The sequence below is a fragment of the Topomyia yanbarensis genome, chromosome 1 (genome assembly GCF_030247195.1).
Source record: "Topomyia yanbarensis strain Yona2022 chromosome 1, ASM3024719v1, whole genome shotgun sequence".
NCBI classification, from domain to species: Eukaryota; Metazoa; Arthropoda; class Insecta; order Diptera; family Culicidae; genus Topomyia; species Topomyia yanbarensis.
Window position 1 is genome coordinate 128,916,631 of NC_080670.1, and position 20,350 is coordinate 128,936,980.

The window sequence follows — 20,350 nt, forward strand, 5'->3', positions numbered from 1 at the left end:
TGAACGCGGATTAACACTATTTGTCGCTATAGAGTGTACGGACCGATGACAAAAGACTTCTATCTCGACTGAGTGCTCGATAACGAATGAATAAGCGCATTTTGAACATTCTCATGTTATTACGCAGTTCCTATGCAACATTAAATTCGAAACTGTAAGTGCGTTATTTATTCCCAGACCTTGTAACACAATAACTTTGCATCATAACATCCAATTATTCATATGCATTATAGGGTCCCGGGCATACTGACTCAGTATCGTATCGGACTTGCAACAAGAACGATTTCGGATCTTTTGACGCATTCTTACTTTCGGATATTATAATACATGCTTGTGCGTCATAATCTCCCGTACGTTGCGACGCACTCCATTCGGACGTTATGACCGCGGATGAAATGACACGACTCAGTCCTTTCCCTCGCATAGACAGTCAATTTACGGAACGCATAATTGGCACATATTCTGTGATATTGGGATGGGACGAATATACAAACAACGCCGGTATATATGCTTTTGAATATAAAGAAAATTTAGCATTACAAACAGTTTGTGAAAGCACGTGTTGTAAAACTTTGAAAATACGAAACACCATGCGCTTCCACTGATAAGGATTTCAATGGAGATGCTTGGTTGTTAGTTTCGCTTTGTTGTTTTTGCGAATAACTAACTAACTATTCACCACCAAACCAAAAAAATTGCATATTCGTGACCACCAAACGATTTCATATCGATCTGAATAGATTTGGTAGTGAAATAATGATGTTTCATTTTATTCCGGCCAACTTCACGTTAATTTTTTAATATTTTTTATTAATTAACCGCTGACTACTAAACGTTAAAAACAGACTACCAATCACCACCAAACAACCAGCAATCGATTAAAATTTAGTTCAATAAATTATGCAATTGCATAGCCTTTCTATATGAGAATAGCAAAAATCGATTGTATCGGAAAATGCTTACCATTTTTTTGGTACTAGAATGGGCCAGTTAATAATTATTGTTAAAACTATTTCCATGGTTTGCAATAAGATCATTTGAAGAAAAGATGGGTCTACTCCGAATCTTTTGCGCTAATAGTGTGAATGTTATTCGTAATGTTCACGAAAACTCTATCGTAAAATTTATCAAAATTGAGTTTTGAAGTTAGTTTAGTAGTAGTAGCTCGTAAATAGTACAACAAAAATTTCGTTGGTCGATAACGAATCGATTTCGTTAATTGTACGAATTCTTTAACAAAATACCTAAACATTTCTCGTGTATATTACGAACGATAGATATAACGAAGTTTTTCGTACATTTCATCAAACAATCTAATTATTTATTAAGTAGATTTGAATTCACAATCAATTAATTTAAATAACAATTTCATCTGAATACATACAAACAACTCGTAGGGGGACTGAGTGATTCGACCATGTCAACAGATTTTAATATATTTGTTTTTTTTGCGAAAGTCTGATCAATTGGTCCGGAAATGAAAAGTTCTCTTCGATATGTGAAACTTTATAGTAAATATACAATAAAAGTAGGAGCTGACCCAAATCATCTAAAAATGGAGTTACGAACTACATACCCAAAAAAATCGTGTGTATTTTCATCACCTGACCCTGACATATTCGAGAATAAAAATGACATAGTTTTATGTTCGATTTTCATTTTTCATGATGATGACTTTCCTAAATCACGAAATCTTACTCCACATACGGTGATTGTTTTAAATGTTGACAAGTTTAATTTTATAGCACTGCGCATGAAAAATACAGCTTTCATGTAAGATTAAATGGAACACGGTTATATTTCGTCACTTCGTGAATTACGTTTTGCTAAATTGTGTCATGTTTGAAATTACGTCAACGATAAGATTCATAATTTTTTGAAGTGTAACATTGAAATCTGTCAATCGATTTGCCAATAACTAATGTTTTCTTGAAAGCTTGACCGATTTCGCACACTATCCCCTCAAACGGTTTTTTTGCGATCTCGTATCAGGTCCGAATTTGACCAACGCATATTCTACAATTCAGACACCGATTAAGCAAACATAGTTGATAGTCTCACTTAAAGAAAGATATATGATGAAAGATACCATACAGCGGATCCATAAAAATGATAATTTACTTGTTTTAATTAAGTGTTATTACTAACAAAAATCTAATTATTTGGAATACATTTGTTTCAAAATAGCGCTCTCTAGCACAATATTAGAAACTTTCTCAAATATTCCATCAAAAAAATCGTTCGATTAATAAGCCCGATTCGTACTAAGCCTCCCAAAGTCGTTTCGTGGTATTTATAAAATACTCGCAATTAAAATAGAAACTTTACCTGGAGAATTGCTTATATTTGTGTTTGAACGAAACCTATATGTGCCAGATTTACGAATATAGTCGCTCAGTGTAACCCTGATATATACGATCATAAAAAATGATATAGTTTAACGATTGATTTGATTTACCATATCGCTTTATTTCTAAAATCTCGCATGCAAGTCTCGTCATTTTGTGAATAATGGTTTGGTAATTTGTATCAAGTTTGGAATGACGTCTAACATAAAATTCTTATTTATTGCTGTGTAAAAGTACGATACAGTGTCCAGGATTTTGATAACGAAATATGATCCTTAAATCATAAGTGTCATACAGTTCAGTACTTCATGACGCATATTCGTTTTCATAACGTCACAGACTTTATGAAACATCCCCGTGTTATTACGCAGTTCTTATGTAACATTACATTCGAAACTATGAGTTTGCCATTTATTCCCAGACCTTGCAACACAATAACTTTACATCATAACATTCATATGCATTATAGGATCCCAGACATACTGACGCAGTATCGTTTCGGACTTGCAACACGAACGATTTCGGATCTTTTGACACATTCTTACTTTCGGATATTATAATACATGCCTGTGCGTCATAATGTCCCATACGTTGCGACGCACTCCATGCGGACGTTATAACCGCGGATGCAATAACACGACTCAGTCCTTTGACCCTCGCGTAGACAGTCAATTTACGGAACGCATAATTGACACATATTCTGTGATATTGGGACGGGACGAATATGCAAACAACGGTGGTATATATGCTTTTGAATATAAAGAAAATTTAGCATTACAAACAGTTTGTGAAAGCACGTGTTGTAAAGCTTTGAAAATACGAAACACCATGCGCTTCCTCCGATAAGAATTTTAATGGAGATGCTTGGTTGTTAGTTTCGATTTGTTGTTTTTGCGAATAACTAACTAACTATTCACCACCAAACCAAAAAAATTGCATATTCGTGACCACCAAACGATTTCCTATCGATCTGAATAGATTTGGTAGTGAAATAATGATGTTTCATTTTATTCCGGCCAACTTCACGTTAATTTTTTAATATTTTTTTATTAATTACCCGCCCACCACCAAACGTTAAAAACCGACTACCAATCACCACCAAACGACCACCAAACGATTAAAATTTAGTTCATCGAATTTCCGCGAATTTTCCGGCCAACTTCACAGAGGTCTATGCACTCTTGTAGTAGAGCATCTGACCGTCAACTCCATTCTAGGTATGGACTTTTGGCGCGCCTTTGGGATTTCTCCTGAGATACAAAACTGTGCTCTGTTGAACTCAGGTCAGGAATCGGAAGACGACGAAGAAGATGAAGTACCGCGTGAGTCGATACTCACTTCGGAACAGTTAGCGCGCGTAGAAGAAGTAAAGAAGTGTTTCCAGGCAGTAGAGCCCGGAAAGCTAAACCCAACCTCATTCACAGAGCACAGGATTGTCATCAAAGATGAATTCCAAGGTGCGGCACCCGTTTGCCGATATCCTAATCACATGAGCCCAAAGAAACTGTCTAAGGTCTGGGAAGAAGTTGACCGATGGCGGTCTATGGGAATTATCGAGGAGTCTGATTCGGATTGGTCGCTTAATATTGTGGCGGTCACGAAACCAGACGACTCAATTCGTCTTTGTCTAGACGCTAGGCCTCTCAATGAGCGTACTGTACGAGATGCATACCCTCTGCCCCACCCTGGGCGAATATTGGGCGGCTTACCCAAGGCGAAGTACCTGTCTACTATAGACCCCTGGCCAAGGATAGTCGCAAATATACCGCTTTCAGTGTTCCCGGCAGGGGTATGTTCCAATTTACTCGTCTACCATTTGGTCTCGTCAACAGCCCCGCTACTCTGGCGCGACTGATGGACCAGGTTCTAGGACGAGGTAAATGGGAACCTTACGTTTTCGTCTACCTAGATGACATCATCGTGGTAAGCGAAACGTTCGAGCATCACATACAGTTGCTCAAAGCAGTGGCCGATTGTCTAGCAAGAGCCAACCTAACCATCAATTTGGAAAAATCCCGTTTTGGAGTCCCCGAACTAAAGTTTCTTGGTTATTTGTTGAATCAAGACGGACTCAAGGTCAATCCTGACAAAATTCAGCCGATTCTCGACTACGAGAGACCGGTTACCGTGACGAAACTTCGTCGTTTCCTCGGTATGTGCGGTTATTACCGCCGCTTCATTGATCGGTTCAGTGAGGTCACTGCTCCCTTGAGCGATCTGCTCAAAACGAAAACCAAGAGCTTAGTTTGGAACTCCGAGGCAGAACTCGCGTTCCTTAAAATTAAGGAACTTCTAGTCACTCCTCCAGTTTTAGTCCCACCAGACTTCTCCAAAGAGTTTATCCTTCAGACGGACGCTAGTGACGTAGCAGTCGCTGCTGTTCTGGTGCAGGAGTATCCCGAGGGTGAGAAAGTAGTTGCTTACTTTTCGCACAAACTGACCACTCCCCAAAGGAACTATCATGCAACTGAGAAGGAAGGTCTGGCGGTGATAATGGCGGTTGAACACTTCCGAGGTTACTTGGAAGGTTATCATTTTCGACTGGTCACTGATTCGTCAGCGATTACATGGATACTGAAGACTAAATGGAAAACCAGTTCACGTTTGAGTCGTTGGAGTTTAGAATTACAACTCTACGACATGTCTATTGAGCACCGGAAAGGCAAGGACAATGTCGTTCCTGATGCGTTATCCTGGGCCGTAGCAGCCGTTTCAGCTTTGTCCACCTCAGACTGGTACTGTTCCATGAAGTCAAAAGTTATCCAAAATCCTGACGACTATGCCGACTTCAAAGTAGAAAATGATTAACTTTTCAAGTATGTCAACTCAAAAGTTGTTCCGTGCGACTCGCGGTTCAGTTGGAAACTCGTCCCAGTACCCGAGTTCCGTCAAGATTTGATTCAACGTACCCACGAAAATTTGCTTCACGTGGGATACGATAAAACGATCCACGAAGTGCAGTTGCGATATTACCTGCCTCGTATGGGATCGGAAGTACGAAAGTTTATTCGAGAATGTGGAACGTGCAAGGAAATCAAAGCTCCTTTCGTCTCAGTCCAGCCCGAAATGGGTCAGTCGCGTGCGACTAATGCACCATGGCGAATGGTTTCTGTGGACTATATTGGTCCTCTTCCAAAAAGCAAACGTGGCAATCAACACTTGCTTGTCGTCCTCTTCAGCAAGTACGTCATGTTAACCCCCGTTCGCAAAATCGCTAGTACGTCACTCTGTACGATACTGCGCGAACAGTGGTTCAATCGCCATGGTAGCCCGGAAATTCTTCCGAGTTCAGTCAATTCATAAAAGAAACCAACGTCAAACATTGGCTGAACTCCCGCTATCATTCGCAGGCTAACCCAGTGGAGCGAACAAATCGCTCGATAAACACCGCAATCCGGGCATATGCTCGAACCGAGCAGCGCAACTGCGATGTCCACATCAGTGATGTGGAGCGCATCCTAAATAATACCGTTCATTCCTCCACTGGATTTAGTCCACATTTCATTATACACGGGTGTAAAATGGCATCTGTCGATGACTTCAGCAGGATTTCCGGTGAGGGTGACCTAGAAACAAGACACCAACAGTTAGACAAAATCCGGGAGATTGTGGTCAAGAATTTGGCAAAGACTAGCGAGGGCATTCGACATCAGTACAACTTGCGTCATCGAAAGTTCTCCAAACCTTTTGAAACGGGACAAATGGTGTACCGTCGAAACATGAAGTTGTCGAATGCACTCGAGTCTTACAATGCTAAACTTGGACCACAATACTTACCGGCAAAAATTATCACCAAAAGGGGTGTATCCTCCTACGAGCTGGAGGATTTAACAGGTAAAAACCTTGGAGTTTGGCCAGCAAATCTTCTTAAACCAACATAAAAAAAACTTTTTTGTGCCGTCTGTGGACTGTCGGTATGCTTTTATATGGATTACTCACTTGGGAGTTTTCCAAAAGCAGCCGACAGTTCCCGACGGCAACAACATGGACTTTGGTCCGAATAAAAAAAAACAATGAACATTTCTCCGTCTTCTCTATTTTTATTGGGAAGACCAACTCTGCCGCGGGAAGCTTCTTCATTAGCTTCATGCATTTTTCAGAGCCACACTCGCGTAGTGTGGTAAACAAACATCCGCACAACATATATGCTCTAGCGCCGGTGACGGTGGGGTGCACTTCTCCACTTAAAACAAAAACAAGTGCACTACATCGTACCGTCATTCGGTCAACGGTTGCATTCATCAAACACTATCTGCAGTGTTCGACAAACAAAATTATAACATTCTTTTGCGCCCCACTCGCGCAGTGAGGTAACCAAATATTCACACAAAATGTATGCCCCGGGGCCTGCCACTGCAACGGCGGGGTGAAATTCACCGACTTTAAAACATAAATTCTACACCGTGTGTGAAAATACCATCGCACTGCGCTAACTAGAAATCCCCCATCACGGTGATGCGAGTAAATACCGGAGGCTGGAGCACGTCTTACCTGTGAGGCGGTCGGGAGCGAAAAGATGACGAGTCGGGGTAACTGTCGTCAACGAGGCCTTCGACTCGTCGTCGCTAACGCTTAAGTGCGTGTCGAAGCAGTGCTCCCAATTCATGATATTAAACCGGAAATAAGCACAAGGTTATATAAATCCCAACATAGCGTTAGCGTGTGCCACACATCTCCCCTTCTCTTCAAAAAAAAAAAAATCTCAAGAATATTAGTTTTATACATCGTTCCAAAACTCTGAATAAGTGTTGTTCCTATCGCTCTTTTGCCTCCTGTCACAAATGAGAGTAAACGGGTGCATTGTCTGCTCTGAAAAGTGATATGCATGTTCAAGCAGTGCTAGAACAAATCTTATTTGTAGGCCCCGGCATAGTAGGAGTCTTCTCCCATAACAGCTTTCCAACCATGTGTCAGAAATTGCAACCCATTCGTGCCACCGGCCTTGATGTAGTCTGGGAGGGTTGAGTAGAATCGCGGTAGGCGTAACGATCCAAACCCATACTTACCGAAAACGTCAACAAGCATAAGATAAAGAATGCCAGAGAGGATTTTGTTGTGGCATTTCGTTCATTATTTAAATTAGTAAAACTTCAATAAGAAAGCATCAGGTATATAATGCGATATTTATGCATGTTATTCATGAATTTTATTTTTAGGACGTAGTGTTTTTATCAATAGACCGGACGTATTGCTTTAAATATTCCGGCGCGTTTCTTGTACGTTCTCCCCGGCGATTCAAACAGGATTCCTCTACTATCTTCGGTATTTCACCCTCGGTTGCTCTAGGTGTGTCGGGTTCCAAGCCGTGCAATATTTTTCTCGTTTGTGAGACGTGCCGTTTTATGGTTTGACCATCTGAATCTTTCAGAACTAAGCTTCCGTTATTTTCATCCGTGACTTCATATCTTTTGGATGAAAATCTGGATTGCCCTTTGCTTCGAACCTGCCGCTGGATAATTACGGTGTCTCCTGGCTTCACACGACACTTTCGAGCTCCTCGGCGAGAGTCTTCCCTCAGCTTTCCGTCCAGCTTCGCCTTGCGATCTCGGTTATTAAGGAGTTCATCGTCAATTATTGCTCGTCGGTGGTCAAGCAAAGGTAATCCTCGTTTAATTTTCCTCCCCAGCATAATTTCCTCGGGTGGAAGATTAGTTATGCTGTGAGCTCCTGCATTATACGCATGTACTGCTTCACATAGCTCGTCAATATAATTTGTTTTATTGGATGAGGCTGCAATCATTGCTTTGTTCACTACTTTCATAGCACTTTCCACCATTCCATTTTGTTGTGGAAATAGCGGTGTAGAGAATATTGTTGCTATTCCTCGTTCTGCACAATATTCCTTATACTCCGTGCCGTTGAACGGTGGTCCGTTGTCGGATTTAATGCTTTTTGGGTATCCCTCTTTCTCGAACACTTCCTCAAGAATTTTCCGAGAACATTCAAAGTTCGTAGACCTCACGGGTCGAGCAATAAGGTATCTTGACCTGTAGTCGATAATGACCAAGATGGAGATACCACCAAACATTACGTAAGGGCCATTAAAATCGAGTGCTATGGCCTCCCAAACAACCTTTGGGGCAAAAATCCGTCGCATAGGTGTAGGCTTTTCCGGTTTGCCGTTGGTAGCACAAATTTCACACGATTCTACCCATCTTTGTACCATGTTTGTCAAACCTGGCCACCAGACGCGCTGTCTAATTATGCTTTTCATTTTCGCGATAGATGGGTGTCCCTCGTGTGCTACTCTGAGAGCTTTATTTTGCAATTCTGTTGGTATCACAGCACAGCCTGTTTTTACTATGATACCATCGCGGGCGGATAGATCGTCCTTTACTTTGTTATAGTTGGCATCAACGTTTGACCATTGTCCGGTTTCTAAAGCAATCAGAACAAGTTGAAGCGTTTTGTCTTTCGATGTGGCATTTTTGATTTCTTCTTCGGTTAGGATGTGCACTGAATTAGCTTCAAGTACTGCTATTTCCCATGGACTGATTTCGTCGTTGAACGGTTCGTCTTCACCATCATACAACCTAGATGAAGGGTCGGCTATGTTGTCCCTCCCGCGCACGTACTCTACGTCGTAGCTGTACGGACTTAACCTGAGTGCCCAGCCATCTGCACGAGTTAATGCCCGCTTGGATTCCTCACGCGACCTATTTAGAATGAAAGCTACTCCTTGCGCATCTGTGCGAAGGGTAAACTGTCTTCCGAGTAGGAAATATGAAAAGTGCTCGACCCCCCATACTGCACCGAGTGCCTCTCGTTGGTTCTGAGCATATTTCCGTTCAGTGACCGTAAGAGCTTTGGAAGCAAAACTGATTATTCTCGGTTTCCCGTCGTTGCTTTCCTGTATTAGTACTGCCCCTAGTGCGTTTGGAGAGGCGTCGGTATATAGGATGGTTTTATCACTATGCGAGAAGAATCCAAGGGCGATTGTGCAGTGGACTATACGCTGTTTAATCTGCTCAAACGCCTCTTTTTGTTGCGCTCCCCAGTTCCATATCTTCTTTGTTGTGGCCTCCCACAATGGATGGGATATATCTGCGAAGTTTCTCACGTACGGGCTAATGTAGGACGCTAAACCTAGGAAACTTCTTAGTTCAGAAATTGTTGTAGGCTCTCTAAAATTTTGAACGCTTTTAACTTTTTCCTCATCGATGTGAAATCCTTCGGCATCTAGTTTGTGCCCAAGAAACTTTATTCTATCCTTATCGAATTCACATTTTGCGTTGTTGAGGGTTAGGTTGTTGGCTTGTAAGATTTCGAGAACTCTGCTGACAGTAGTTCTCAGTTCTTCTAGCGTTTTCGCAAAAATGAGGATGTCGTCTATGTAGACAATTATGTTTTCTAAGCCAATGAACAAGCGTACCATTTCGCGCTGGAAAATTTCGGGAGCGCAGTTGACCCCGAACATCAGTCGTGTGAAGCGGTACATGCCGTTTTCCGCGAGGAAAGTGGTGAGTTCACGCGACTCTTCAGCTAGCTCTAGATGATAGAAGGCACTGCTTAGATCTAGTTTAGAGAAGTACTTTGACCCGTGAAGCTTGACCCGCATTTCCTCAATCAAAGGAAGCCGAAAGTATTCCCTGTTTATGGCTTTGTTTGGGGCTCGCATGTTGACAACAAGTCGAAAATCTGACTTGCCTTTTGCCACAGCTGACATGCCGCTTATCCAGCTAGGCGCGGACGTCACCTTTTCGATGATTCCGCGTTTTTCCATATCATGCAACCTTAGTCGTGCTGCTTCCCTGAACGCGGCTGGAACGTTATAGTACGCATTTTTAGTAGGTGCAACAGAGTTGTCAACGCTAAACTTGACTTTTACACCCGGCATTTTAGGAAATAAATCTTCGTCAAGAGTCTCGAAAGTGTTCACGCTCTTTCCTACCTGCAATAGTTTCAGGTCGTTTGCTGTAGATCGGCCTAAAAGTGATCTCGCTCCATCGGAAACAACGTGAAACGTCGCAACCACTGACGGTTTCGTTGATCCTAGTACCACAACGTTTCCTTTGAATGTACATTTTATTGCCATTGGTTTGGCGGAAGCGTAAGCGTGCAATCCTGGGGTCAGTCTTTGAATGATTTCGAATTTTGCTATACCCGCTTTGAGTTCGCGCTCTAGGTATAACCAATCCTTGCCACCAATAACGTTAACATCGGAACCAGAGTCGATAAGAAAGCATATGGGACTAGACTCTCCAATACTGCAATTGATTAATGCGTCATCCAGCGTAAGAGCATTTACACTCTAGAAGGGAATGAAAGAAAGTTGTAGTAGAGAATTGGATTGCTTGTATTATACGTATATTTAACTGTTTAGTTTTGCTATAAGTGACAATTATGTTTGTTTTACCTGTTTCGTGTCGGTATGCATTTCTTCGCCAGAAGATTCAGCATCAGAGCGTCTTGTGCGCACCATCCTTAAGCGTCCTGTTCGGCATGTAGCGCTGAAGTGTCCTCGTTGACCGCAAGTATTGCACGTTCTGGACAAAGCAGGGCATTCGAGGTTCCGGTGGTAAGCGTTGTTGCACCTTGGACAACGTTGACGACGCCCTAGTGTTTGTGAAGTTGAGCGGCCGTCTTTTATTTGCTTACGAAAACTGTTTCCGCGATTTAATGTTGCTGCATGTCGTTCTTGTTTTTGTGTGAAGCCTGGGTCCATTCGGCGGTGCTTGCCATAGCCAGGATCAGACCACTGATAAGAACTACCTCTCTTATTTAATTTATACCCTTGACCAATTTCAAAAATATTGGGTTCAATCTGCTGATCAGCTGTTTCTGCTTCATATGCTTCACAACGGGTGGATGACTGCACGATGAAATTAGTGTCATATCCATATGTGCGCGCTGCTTTAACCAACTCTTTATTTCTTAAACCGTTGAGCAATTGTGCCCGCACAAACCGACTTTGATCATTAATGCTATAGCCACAAAGTTTAACGTTTCTCACTAATCGAGCATGGAATGTGACTGTAGATTCACCTCTCTCTTGTCTCATGCGCAGAAATGCTTGGTGTTCGGCAGCTGTGTCCGTCATTGAGCGTAGGTGGCTTTCAATGTTTTGAATGAATGCTGCATAACAGTTTGTATCCTTTAAACTGGGTCGCAAATTAGAAGCTTTGACAATTGCTTGTAGTTCCTGACCAAGGGAAAGGTATAACAATTTCGACCTGTACGCGGGGTCATTAGCGTTGTGCAAAGATATCGCAACTTCGAAATTTTCGATGAACTCAAACCATTCCGCCAACATTTGATTGGGGCGAACGCCGCTGGGAAAAGGCTTGATATGTTCGGGGCGAACATTCGAGTATGAGCATTGTGGTTTAGAAGGGTCATGGCTGAAATTCCAACTTTGTTCAGCATCATGATTCGCTGGTTGTTGAGTGCCTGATTCAAAGCGGCTAATGGCCTTTGTCAGGTCTGCAAGGACTTGTTCAATTCGCTGCATTCGATCACTTCCACAATTAGCTTCATCCACTGGTTTAGTGTTCGTGCTGACCTGAATCTCAGGATTCGTGTCTGTGGTTCCTTTACTATTTTGTGGGAGATTAGGTGACCTAGCTTCACAAAGAGAGCGGACGCTTCCAGAGCTAGTTATGCTGTTTCGGTCTTTAATGCTTTCGCTATCCTCGCTGTTCTGACTCTCACATTCGCTGCTACAGTAACTCTCACTGTTTGAGCGTTTGCTACATTCATCACAATCGTCATTGTTGTTTCCAACAACGCTACAAGAACTCGCTTCCTGCTCTAGTTCTACATCATTTGAATGCGGTTCGGATTCGTTCTTTGCCAGCACGTATTTTCCGTTACTTGCCATGTTTGGATTGTGTTGGGACAACTATCAGAATTTCTATTTTCTACCTGCAATTATTAATGGAGTTCAATCAATAGGATTATAAGCATGTTACTGTGTGACTAAAAGCTTGCTGAGTGGCGATACCGCCGTAGTAGTGAGTGGATTTGTGTTGGAATAAAGCTCATTGAAATGTGTGCCATATGGTTTTGTTGCTATTTATTTATTTTATTGAAATGCATATACATACGAGCAATATGTTGTTTGCGGGTTTGTTCCTGGAATTATTTAAGCGATTTGTTTTTGATTTGCAATTGCACATTTATGCTCTGCTGTGATAGACACAAAAAGGAAACCTATTATTTAGCTGAATACAGTGCGGTTGTCCCGATCCGCCATAGCAAGCGTTTATAGCGGCAATATTTTATGCTAGCGTCCATTTTAATTCTGGATTGCGAATGATTATGTACATTTATACGTTGCAATAATGCAGTCACAAAAATATAACTTCGCTTAAGCTATATTTCGCTGGATGTAATTCGGTCGTCCCGATCCGACATGCCAAGCTTTTAAAGCGGATTTTTTTTTGCGGACTTAGGCGGCCATTTTGCTTTTGTACATGCGTTTTTGCTGCGTAATTTTGCTGTTACACATTTATGCGGCGTAATAATGCTGTTACAGGAGCTTGTTAAGAAGAAACGCTCAAGGGAGATGCTACTTATGCCCGGAAAAGTATTTTTTTCGATTGCAAAGTAACATTATTTTGTTAAATATAACGCGGACGTCCCGATCCGCCTTACTAAGCATTTATAGCAGCTTTCTTCGCATGCGATTACACAGCCATTTTACTTGATTGAAAAACAAAAACTTGCAGTTCACACGCCTTTACTGAACATATAATTTTTCCTTCGGGCGGCCATATTGTTTTTATGGAAGTCATTCAGTTACACACTTTTACTGTTATTTGATTTGGCTACCGCGTGGGGGATTTACACGGGTTCTTATTACAATAACCGGCAGGATCGCCAATGTGAAAATACCATCGCACTGCGCTAACTAGAAATCCCCCATCACGGTGATGCGAGTAAATACCGGAGGCTGGAGCACGTCTTACCTGTGAGGCGGTCGGGAGCGAAACGATGACGAGTCGGGGTAACTGTCGTCAACGAGGCCTTCGACTCGTCGTCGCTAACGCTTAAGTGCGTGTCGAAGCAGTGCTCCCAATTCATGATATTAAACCGGAAATAAGCACAAGGTTATATAAATCCCAACATAGCGTTAGCGTGTGCCACACACCGTGCAGTTCTTAAAGGCCCCGGCCGCATCGAATACATCACTTTCCGCCGTGTTCGGCAAACCAAATTATTCAAAAACCCCTCTTCATGGGGAACACTCGTACCTACGGGTGCACAAAATTATATAAAATTTCTCCTTGTTTGGGTCCCTATATAAAAAAACACCTTTCCCCTCTTCGCCGGGGACACCTCGATCGCGAAATAAAAACCGCGAATATAAACAATTTGCGAACGCCAGTTTCGCGAACTGTTTTGTTTATTTACAATTTTGATGATTCATTCATCATATCGAATGGATCATCATTTTGACATATTCCCTGATGTTCGCACCAAGGCTCTGCATCATGCAGGTGTGGTCTGATTCGGATCAGGATGGTATGGGTGTTAGGGGGAGATGTGGGTTAAAAAGCACCGCGCGTCTTCGATTTCGAATCGAATAATAAAGTTTTATTTCGCATAATTTTGGGTTTGTGGTTAAACCTGGGATGGTTCGTTTGATTCCAGCGGGAATCATTTTGATATTTTTAAATTATGCGAAAGACATTCTTTGGTCCCTCTCAAACGTTTCTTTTGCCATGTACGAAGCGTTTTGAGACGAAAAGGGACGAATATACAAACATTTTGTCCGGAATGTCTGCGAGTGGGAGAAACGATGACGTGTTAAGCGGTATGGTATGTGTGAATGTATGAGTGTAGAATCGTATTGAAGGAATGAATGCATGTGTGAATGATAAGATGACATTGTTTTGGGGTCAATTCGAAGTGCTTATCGGAATGTGAATGATCGAGTAGGCCAGTGATTGAGGATGAATGAATGGGATAATTGTATGAATGTATTTGGATTGAAACCCCAGCACAGGCTTGTAGTACTGGTACCGTTAGGACACGAAAGATATTTTTGGACAGTCTATGAAAAAACCAAACAATGTAATGCCGACAACCGTTCCCCTGCAAGTTGAAACATTGAAAATTGTCAATGCCACTTGCAGAATTTTGGGAATTTCGAGTTGTTACCGATCTTGTTTTCGGATTGCATTTAGGGTTCAACCCATAACCGAATAATGACAATGGCTGATAGCCTCTCGCTTCGCGTATGCTGTCAGTATTATCAGACCCAACACAGACAAACAGTTCACCGGTTAGGACATCCGGTCGATTAGTTTTTGAGATGAAAATGTATAAATTGTGGAAGAAATGATTAGGTGTAGATGGTTTTTCTTTGTTTATTTATTGATTCATTTCGTTATTATTATTGTATCGGTGTTAGGTGTTAGGTTAGAAAAAAATTGTTTCCAATTTGTTTTTTCACCAGGTGTGGGCGAGATTGTAACCCGCCAGGGTAACAATTTTGCACTGGGTGGAAATATACCCTTTTTTTGCGTATACACTCCGTAGAGTGTATTGTTTACGTAAAATTATGGTCACCGCTGTTCGGTACCGTTCACATTTTGTTGTAAATTTTTGTTCATTTTCGCGTTTGTGAACGGTTTTATTCGTACAGATAGGTTAGATAATTTTTGTTTTACGTTTGTGAATTAGTAACATAGGGTTTAGGTAGGTCTCCGCTCTCCTCTCGCTGTAAAAGTGATTGCTAACTATGCTGTACTATGGCAATGACAGCTATGTGGCAGTGTGTTTTTTGGTGGTTGTTCGGTGGAGTGAAAAAGGTGGCCATCGAGATGGACAGAAAGTGACGGACCACGAACAAGAACAGACGTCCAGAGAATTTTGCTTTCGGGACAGTTTTGCGCCACCGTAATTGTGGAGTTTAGTGCGCGCGTGTGACAGGAAAATCGCCGTCGAAAAGTGCCGGTTTGTGGTTCGGGCACAGTGCATAGTGTGGTGTCGGTTCGCCAAAAGGGGTTAGCTAATTGCAAAGGAGTTCTTTCGCTACCCCGGCTAATTAACAAGGAACCGAACATCAACCGTTCTCGCTATAGAGGATAAGTCGAACGAGCCTAGCTCTCCTCTATAGCTAATAGCCAAGGAGAACGAAGCAGGGCGGACAAAGGTTCCCCCTGGGAAGTTTACTGTGGTAACTTCCGGGATCGTTTACGGCGAGTAGACGATCCGGCGATTCGTCGCCAACGTCGCTAGGGAGGTTCCAACAAAGGAGCCAAGCTCACCTCCCTAGCTAAACGCCAAGGACCGCTGCCGGAGCAGCCAACGACCAAAGGAGAACGCGGCCGTCGTTGTCCCGGCCGGTCGGAGGAAACCGCCCGCCTTTCCGCCTGCAGCAGTGAGCCACCAGCAGCAGCAGTGAAGTGGAGAGTTTGGGGACAATAAAATCGGTAAATTTAGTAATTTATTTTGTTTTGTTTACCTTTTTGCCTTTCTCATATAGAAAGGTTATGCAATCACTCTGAGAAATGCCAACCTAATCCCGGCCCGGAGGGCCGAGTGTCATATCCCATTCGACTCAGTTCGTCGAGATCGGAAAAAGTCTGTATGTGTGTGTGTGTATGTATGTGTGTGTGTGTATGTGCGTATGTGTCAAATAATGTCACTCATTTTTCTCAGAGATGGCTGGACCGATTTGCCCAAACTTAGTCTCAAATGAAAGGTGCAACCTTCCCATCGGCTGCTATTGAATTTTGGATCGATCGGAATTCTGGTTCCGGAATTACGGGTTTCAGAGTGCGGCCACACAGAAATTTCTCATATAAACTATAGGAAAAATTAAAAATAGAATTTTTATTTTTGATGCTAAATGTGTTCAAGGTGCATGAAACGTCGAGATTTGATGCAAACTCGAAAAAAAAATTTGACTACGATTCACTTTTTTGGATTTTGGCACATTTTTGCCTTTCTCATATAGAAAGGTTATGCAATCACTCTGAAAAATGTCAACCTAATCCCGGCCCGGAGGGCCGAGTGTCATATCCCATTCGACTCAGTTCGTCGAGATCGGAAAAAGTCTGTATGTGTGTGTATGTATGTATGTGTGTGTATGTGTGTGTGTATGTATGTGCGTATGTGTCAAATAATGTCACTCATTTTTCTCAGAGATGGCTGGACCGATTTGCCCAAACTTAGTCTCAAATGAAAGGTGCAACCTTCCCATCGGCTGCTATTGAATTTTGGATCGATCGGAATTCTGGTTCCGGAATTACGGGTTTCAGAGTGCGGCCACACAGAAATTTCTCATATAAACTATAGGAAAAATTAAAAATAGAATTTTTATTTTTGATGCTAAATGTGTTCAAGGTGCATGAAACGTCGAGATTTGATGCAAACTCGAAAAAAAAATTTGACTACGATTCACTTTTTTGGATTTTGGCACATTTTTGCCTTTCTCATATAGAAAGGTTATGCAATCACTCTGAAAAACGTCAACCTAATCCTAATTTTTTTTTCGACTCGTTTAGGGTTTCTGGATTTTAACAGGGGCGTAGTTGATGGTTTACGGAGAGGGGTTACACCCCCCCCCCCTCTACTGTTCGCGCCCCTCCTTTAAAAATCTCCTTAAATCACCCCTCAGACCACCACCCCATCCAGCCCTCATACCCCTCACTTTCAACCCCATCATCTTGATATTTTTTTGTTTCAAGTGTTTCACCGTCGACACGTAGCTCATCAAGTTCGTGGCTGGCATGCCATTGTGTATAAGTGCAAAGTGTACTAAGAATGTAATGGACATTTCTACGATTATTTTGAACATAAACAGCCTCCGTGCCATAGTTTAGAGAAATGAGAAAGGCACAATTGCACCGCTAGGTGGATTAAAACAGGTTTTTATAAATGCGACTGGAAAGTATTGGCTCAAATATTCAGTTGAACGCACTTACTCTCCTCAACACATTTTATACTAGGGAGAATAACAATATTTGATCCATCTCATAATTACAACTTCTCACAACAATGGTTGTATGGGTCATTCCCCGTCAAATTTACAACCAAAATTTGAATTCCTTCGATTTTTTTTTCTTGCATTCTTTAGCTAAAAATAATTGACACGTATTTTTTGTTTTGGCTGAATATGATACTTTTTTCAAGTTATTCGATTTTTAACTTTTGAAGTTTATAAAATAGAACATTTTTCAATTACTGATAACTTGGAAAGTATTTGATGCACTGATTTTAAATATTAAGAATCATGTTTAATTCTTTTTTGTGAAAAAGTCTGGAGTGGATATCAGAATACTATGCGAGATATTACAGTATAAACTGAAAACAAACCAATTTTACACTAAACGACCGGTGACAGACCTTATGTTACAGTTATGTATTATCTCGTGAAGTACTTGGAGATCCATTCCCAAATTTCTACCGAATCTTCGCAATATAATTATAAATGATTTCAAAAATTAATAACAAAATGTTTTTGGTTCAACTTAAAAAAAATTTGCTTCTAGTATTTGCAGAATACATAAGTTACATAGCAAAAACAAATATGCATTGAAAAAACAATTTCGGTGAGCTCATGCGAAAAGGCAACTTTTATTATTTAATAATTTTTTTTTACAAATTGAATATTTTTTGAGTAGAAGATTCTTTGATTCCAGCGGATACTTAGTAGGTGTAATTGTCTACGGGTCGGCTACCCCCCTTTTAGCCTTTCATACAGTGGTATGCTGAATGCAGAATTGTAACGAAATTTGAGCGTACTGTTAAGTGGAGCCGCATGCAGAGCAAGACTCGAGCTAGGATGGTGGCTACCAACATACATACATAAAAATTGAATAGTTTCTGAGTTATCAGTGATTGAAAAATGTTCAATTCAATAAAATTCGAAATTTGAAAAAAAACTCATAAATTGAAAAAAAGAATCGTATTCATCAAAAACAAAACTTAGTGCGAACAATTTTCAGCTAAAGATCGCAAAAAAAATTTGGTTGTAAATCTGACGTGGACTGACTCATATACAATATTTAATACGGATGCTGTTTTTCGACTTAATTTCTTACCGGTGAACCCGCGACGAATTTTATTTTCGAATCGACACGGAAAGCCTACGCGACAACCTTTATTCGACCGACCAGAATAGATGTTGGAAGGTTTCGGATTGTAGACAAAAACGCGGTATCGTCTACTGCTTGCGAGTGCTATAATTCAACTGAGTAGTAATACAATGTGATATGTGTAATTGTAAGTAAGAAAGAGTGAGTAAGTGAGGAACGCAAATTCGCCTACCCACAGTTATTGGGTGCTATATTATAAGTTTATATAAATTTAGAGAAAATGATTTTAACAGTAACAAAAAAGGAATATTCATCATTCAGCTCCAAACAGCCTGGGCCCCGTTGAAACAGCCCGTTTCAACGATCGTCGTCTAACATCCTGGCGGTGGGTAGTTTATTAGTATCGTGGCCATCAATTGGCAGTACTCGTACCTCGGTGACTGCCCGTTTGTATACTCCGCGGTTTGTACGTACGAGAACTACACGCACCAAACCGTCGGCTCCCGTATAGGTTTCTTCCACCCTTCCAATGTTCCACATGAACGGTGGCAGCTCTTCTTGCTTCAGAAGCACCAAAGCTCCCTTGTAGATATTCTGCGCTGGAGTCCTCTATTTGGTTCGCTGGTGTAGTTGACTAATATAATCTCTGGACCAACGTTTCCAAAAATTCTGGACAGAGCGGCGTAGCTCTTGCCATCGAGAGAGCCGAGACACCTGGTCATTCGTCATGTCCGGTTCTGGGATGGAGAACATTGCTTCGCCGACCAGGAAATGGCCAGGCGTCAGCACAGCGAGATCATCTGGATGATCAGTGAGGGGAGTGAGAGGCCGGGAATTTAGAATGCTCTCGATGTGGGTCGCTGCCGTCGTGAATTCGTCCAAAGTGTAGGAACTGGCACCAAAAATTCGGCGAAAATGGTGTTTGAAGGACTTCACTCCGGCCTCCCACAGACCCCCGAAATGCGGAGAGCGGGCCGGAATAAAACGAAAGGAGATTCCGGAATCGATACAGTAGCCCTTCCACTCTTCCGTCTTGAACTGCTCGAGATACCGGCGACGTAACGACTTTAGCTCGCGATCAGCCCCGACGAAAGCTGTCGCGTTATCGCATTGCAGCTCGATTAACCGACCGCGTCGAGCCACAAACCGTTTGATCGCGCTAATGCACGCGGCGGACGTAAGGTTCGGAACGATTTCGATGTGTACCGCTTTTACCGCCAGGCAAACGAAAATCGCTACGTACATTTTCACGTTGGCCCCCCTCCCGTACAACGGACGAACGTTAAATGGCCCGCAGTAGTCTAAACCAGCTTTGGATAATACTCTGGATGGTACTACACGAACTGCTGGCAGGGGTGCCATCTGTTGATGATAATCTGCAGGTCGGCAACGGAAGCAAGTAATGCACTTTCGAACAATATTTCGAACCAGTTCGCGCCCACGCATCGGCCAGAACCTTTGGCGCATGGTTGCTAGTAACAGCCCAGGTCCTGAATGGGCCGTCCTGTGGTGTAGAGAACGCGCTATTAAGAAACTAAGTGGATGTTTAGCTGGCAGAATCATAGGGAATTTAGAATCGTATGGACCTGCAGCGTTTCCCAGTCGACCATCCAAGCGTAAATGATCGGACTGATCAAGACGAATGTTCAGAGTTTTAAGAGCAGATTTAGTATCAAACTCGATGGGTTTTGTGGGATCAAGCTTATGGCATTTGAGTTGTTGAATTTCCTTGGGAAAGCTGTTCACCTGAGCTAGGCGTACCATGGATTTTAACGCCCTGTCGATCTCTGCCGGAGTAAGGTTCCCGAAAACTCGTTCTGCTTTCGGGCTTCGACAGTTAGTACCAAATCGAATGCACATGGCCACCACTTTCAATAGCTTCCCTAGCTCCGAATATCTTACGAATATGGAATCATCGATTTCGGTAGTAGTAAGCACGACGACTGCACGTTTCTCCTGCTCAATGTTATGGTTTATCGATGAATTCGATGGAAATTTCGGCCAAGTCAT

General features: G+C 42.1%; 1 protein-coding gene across 1 annotated transcript; it reads right to left on the reverse strand.

The window, feature by feature from the left end:
- Positions 1-18,697: 18,697 nt before the first annotated feature.
- On the reverse strand, positions 18,698-20,350 carry LOC131675920 (uncharacterized). Its single transcript, XM_058955049.1, has 2 exons — positions 19,055-20,350; positions 18,698-18,949 (listed from the first exon to the last, which is right to left on the reverse strand). The coding sequence occupies exons 1-2, from the start codon at positions 20,348-20,350 to the stop codon at positions 18,698-18,700; spliced, it is 1,548 nt and encodes a 515-aa protein (XP_058811032.1).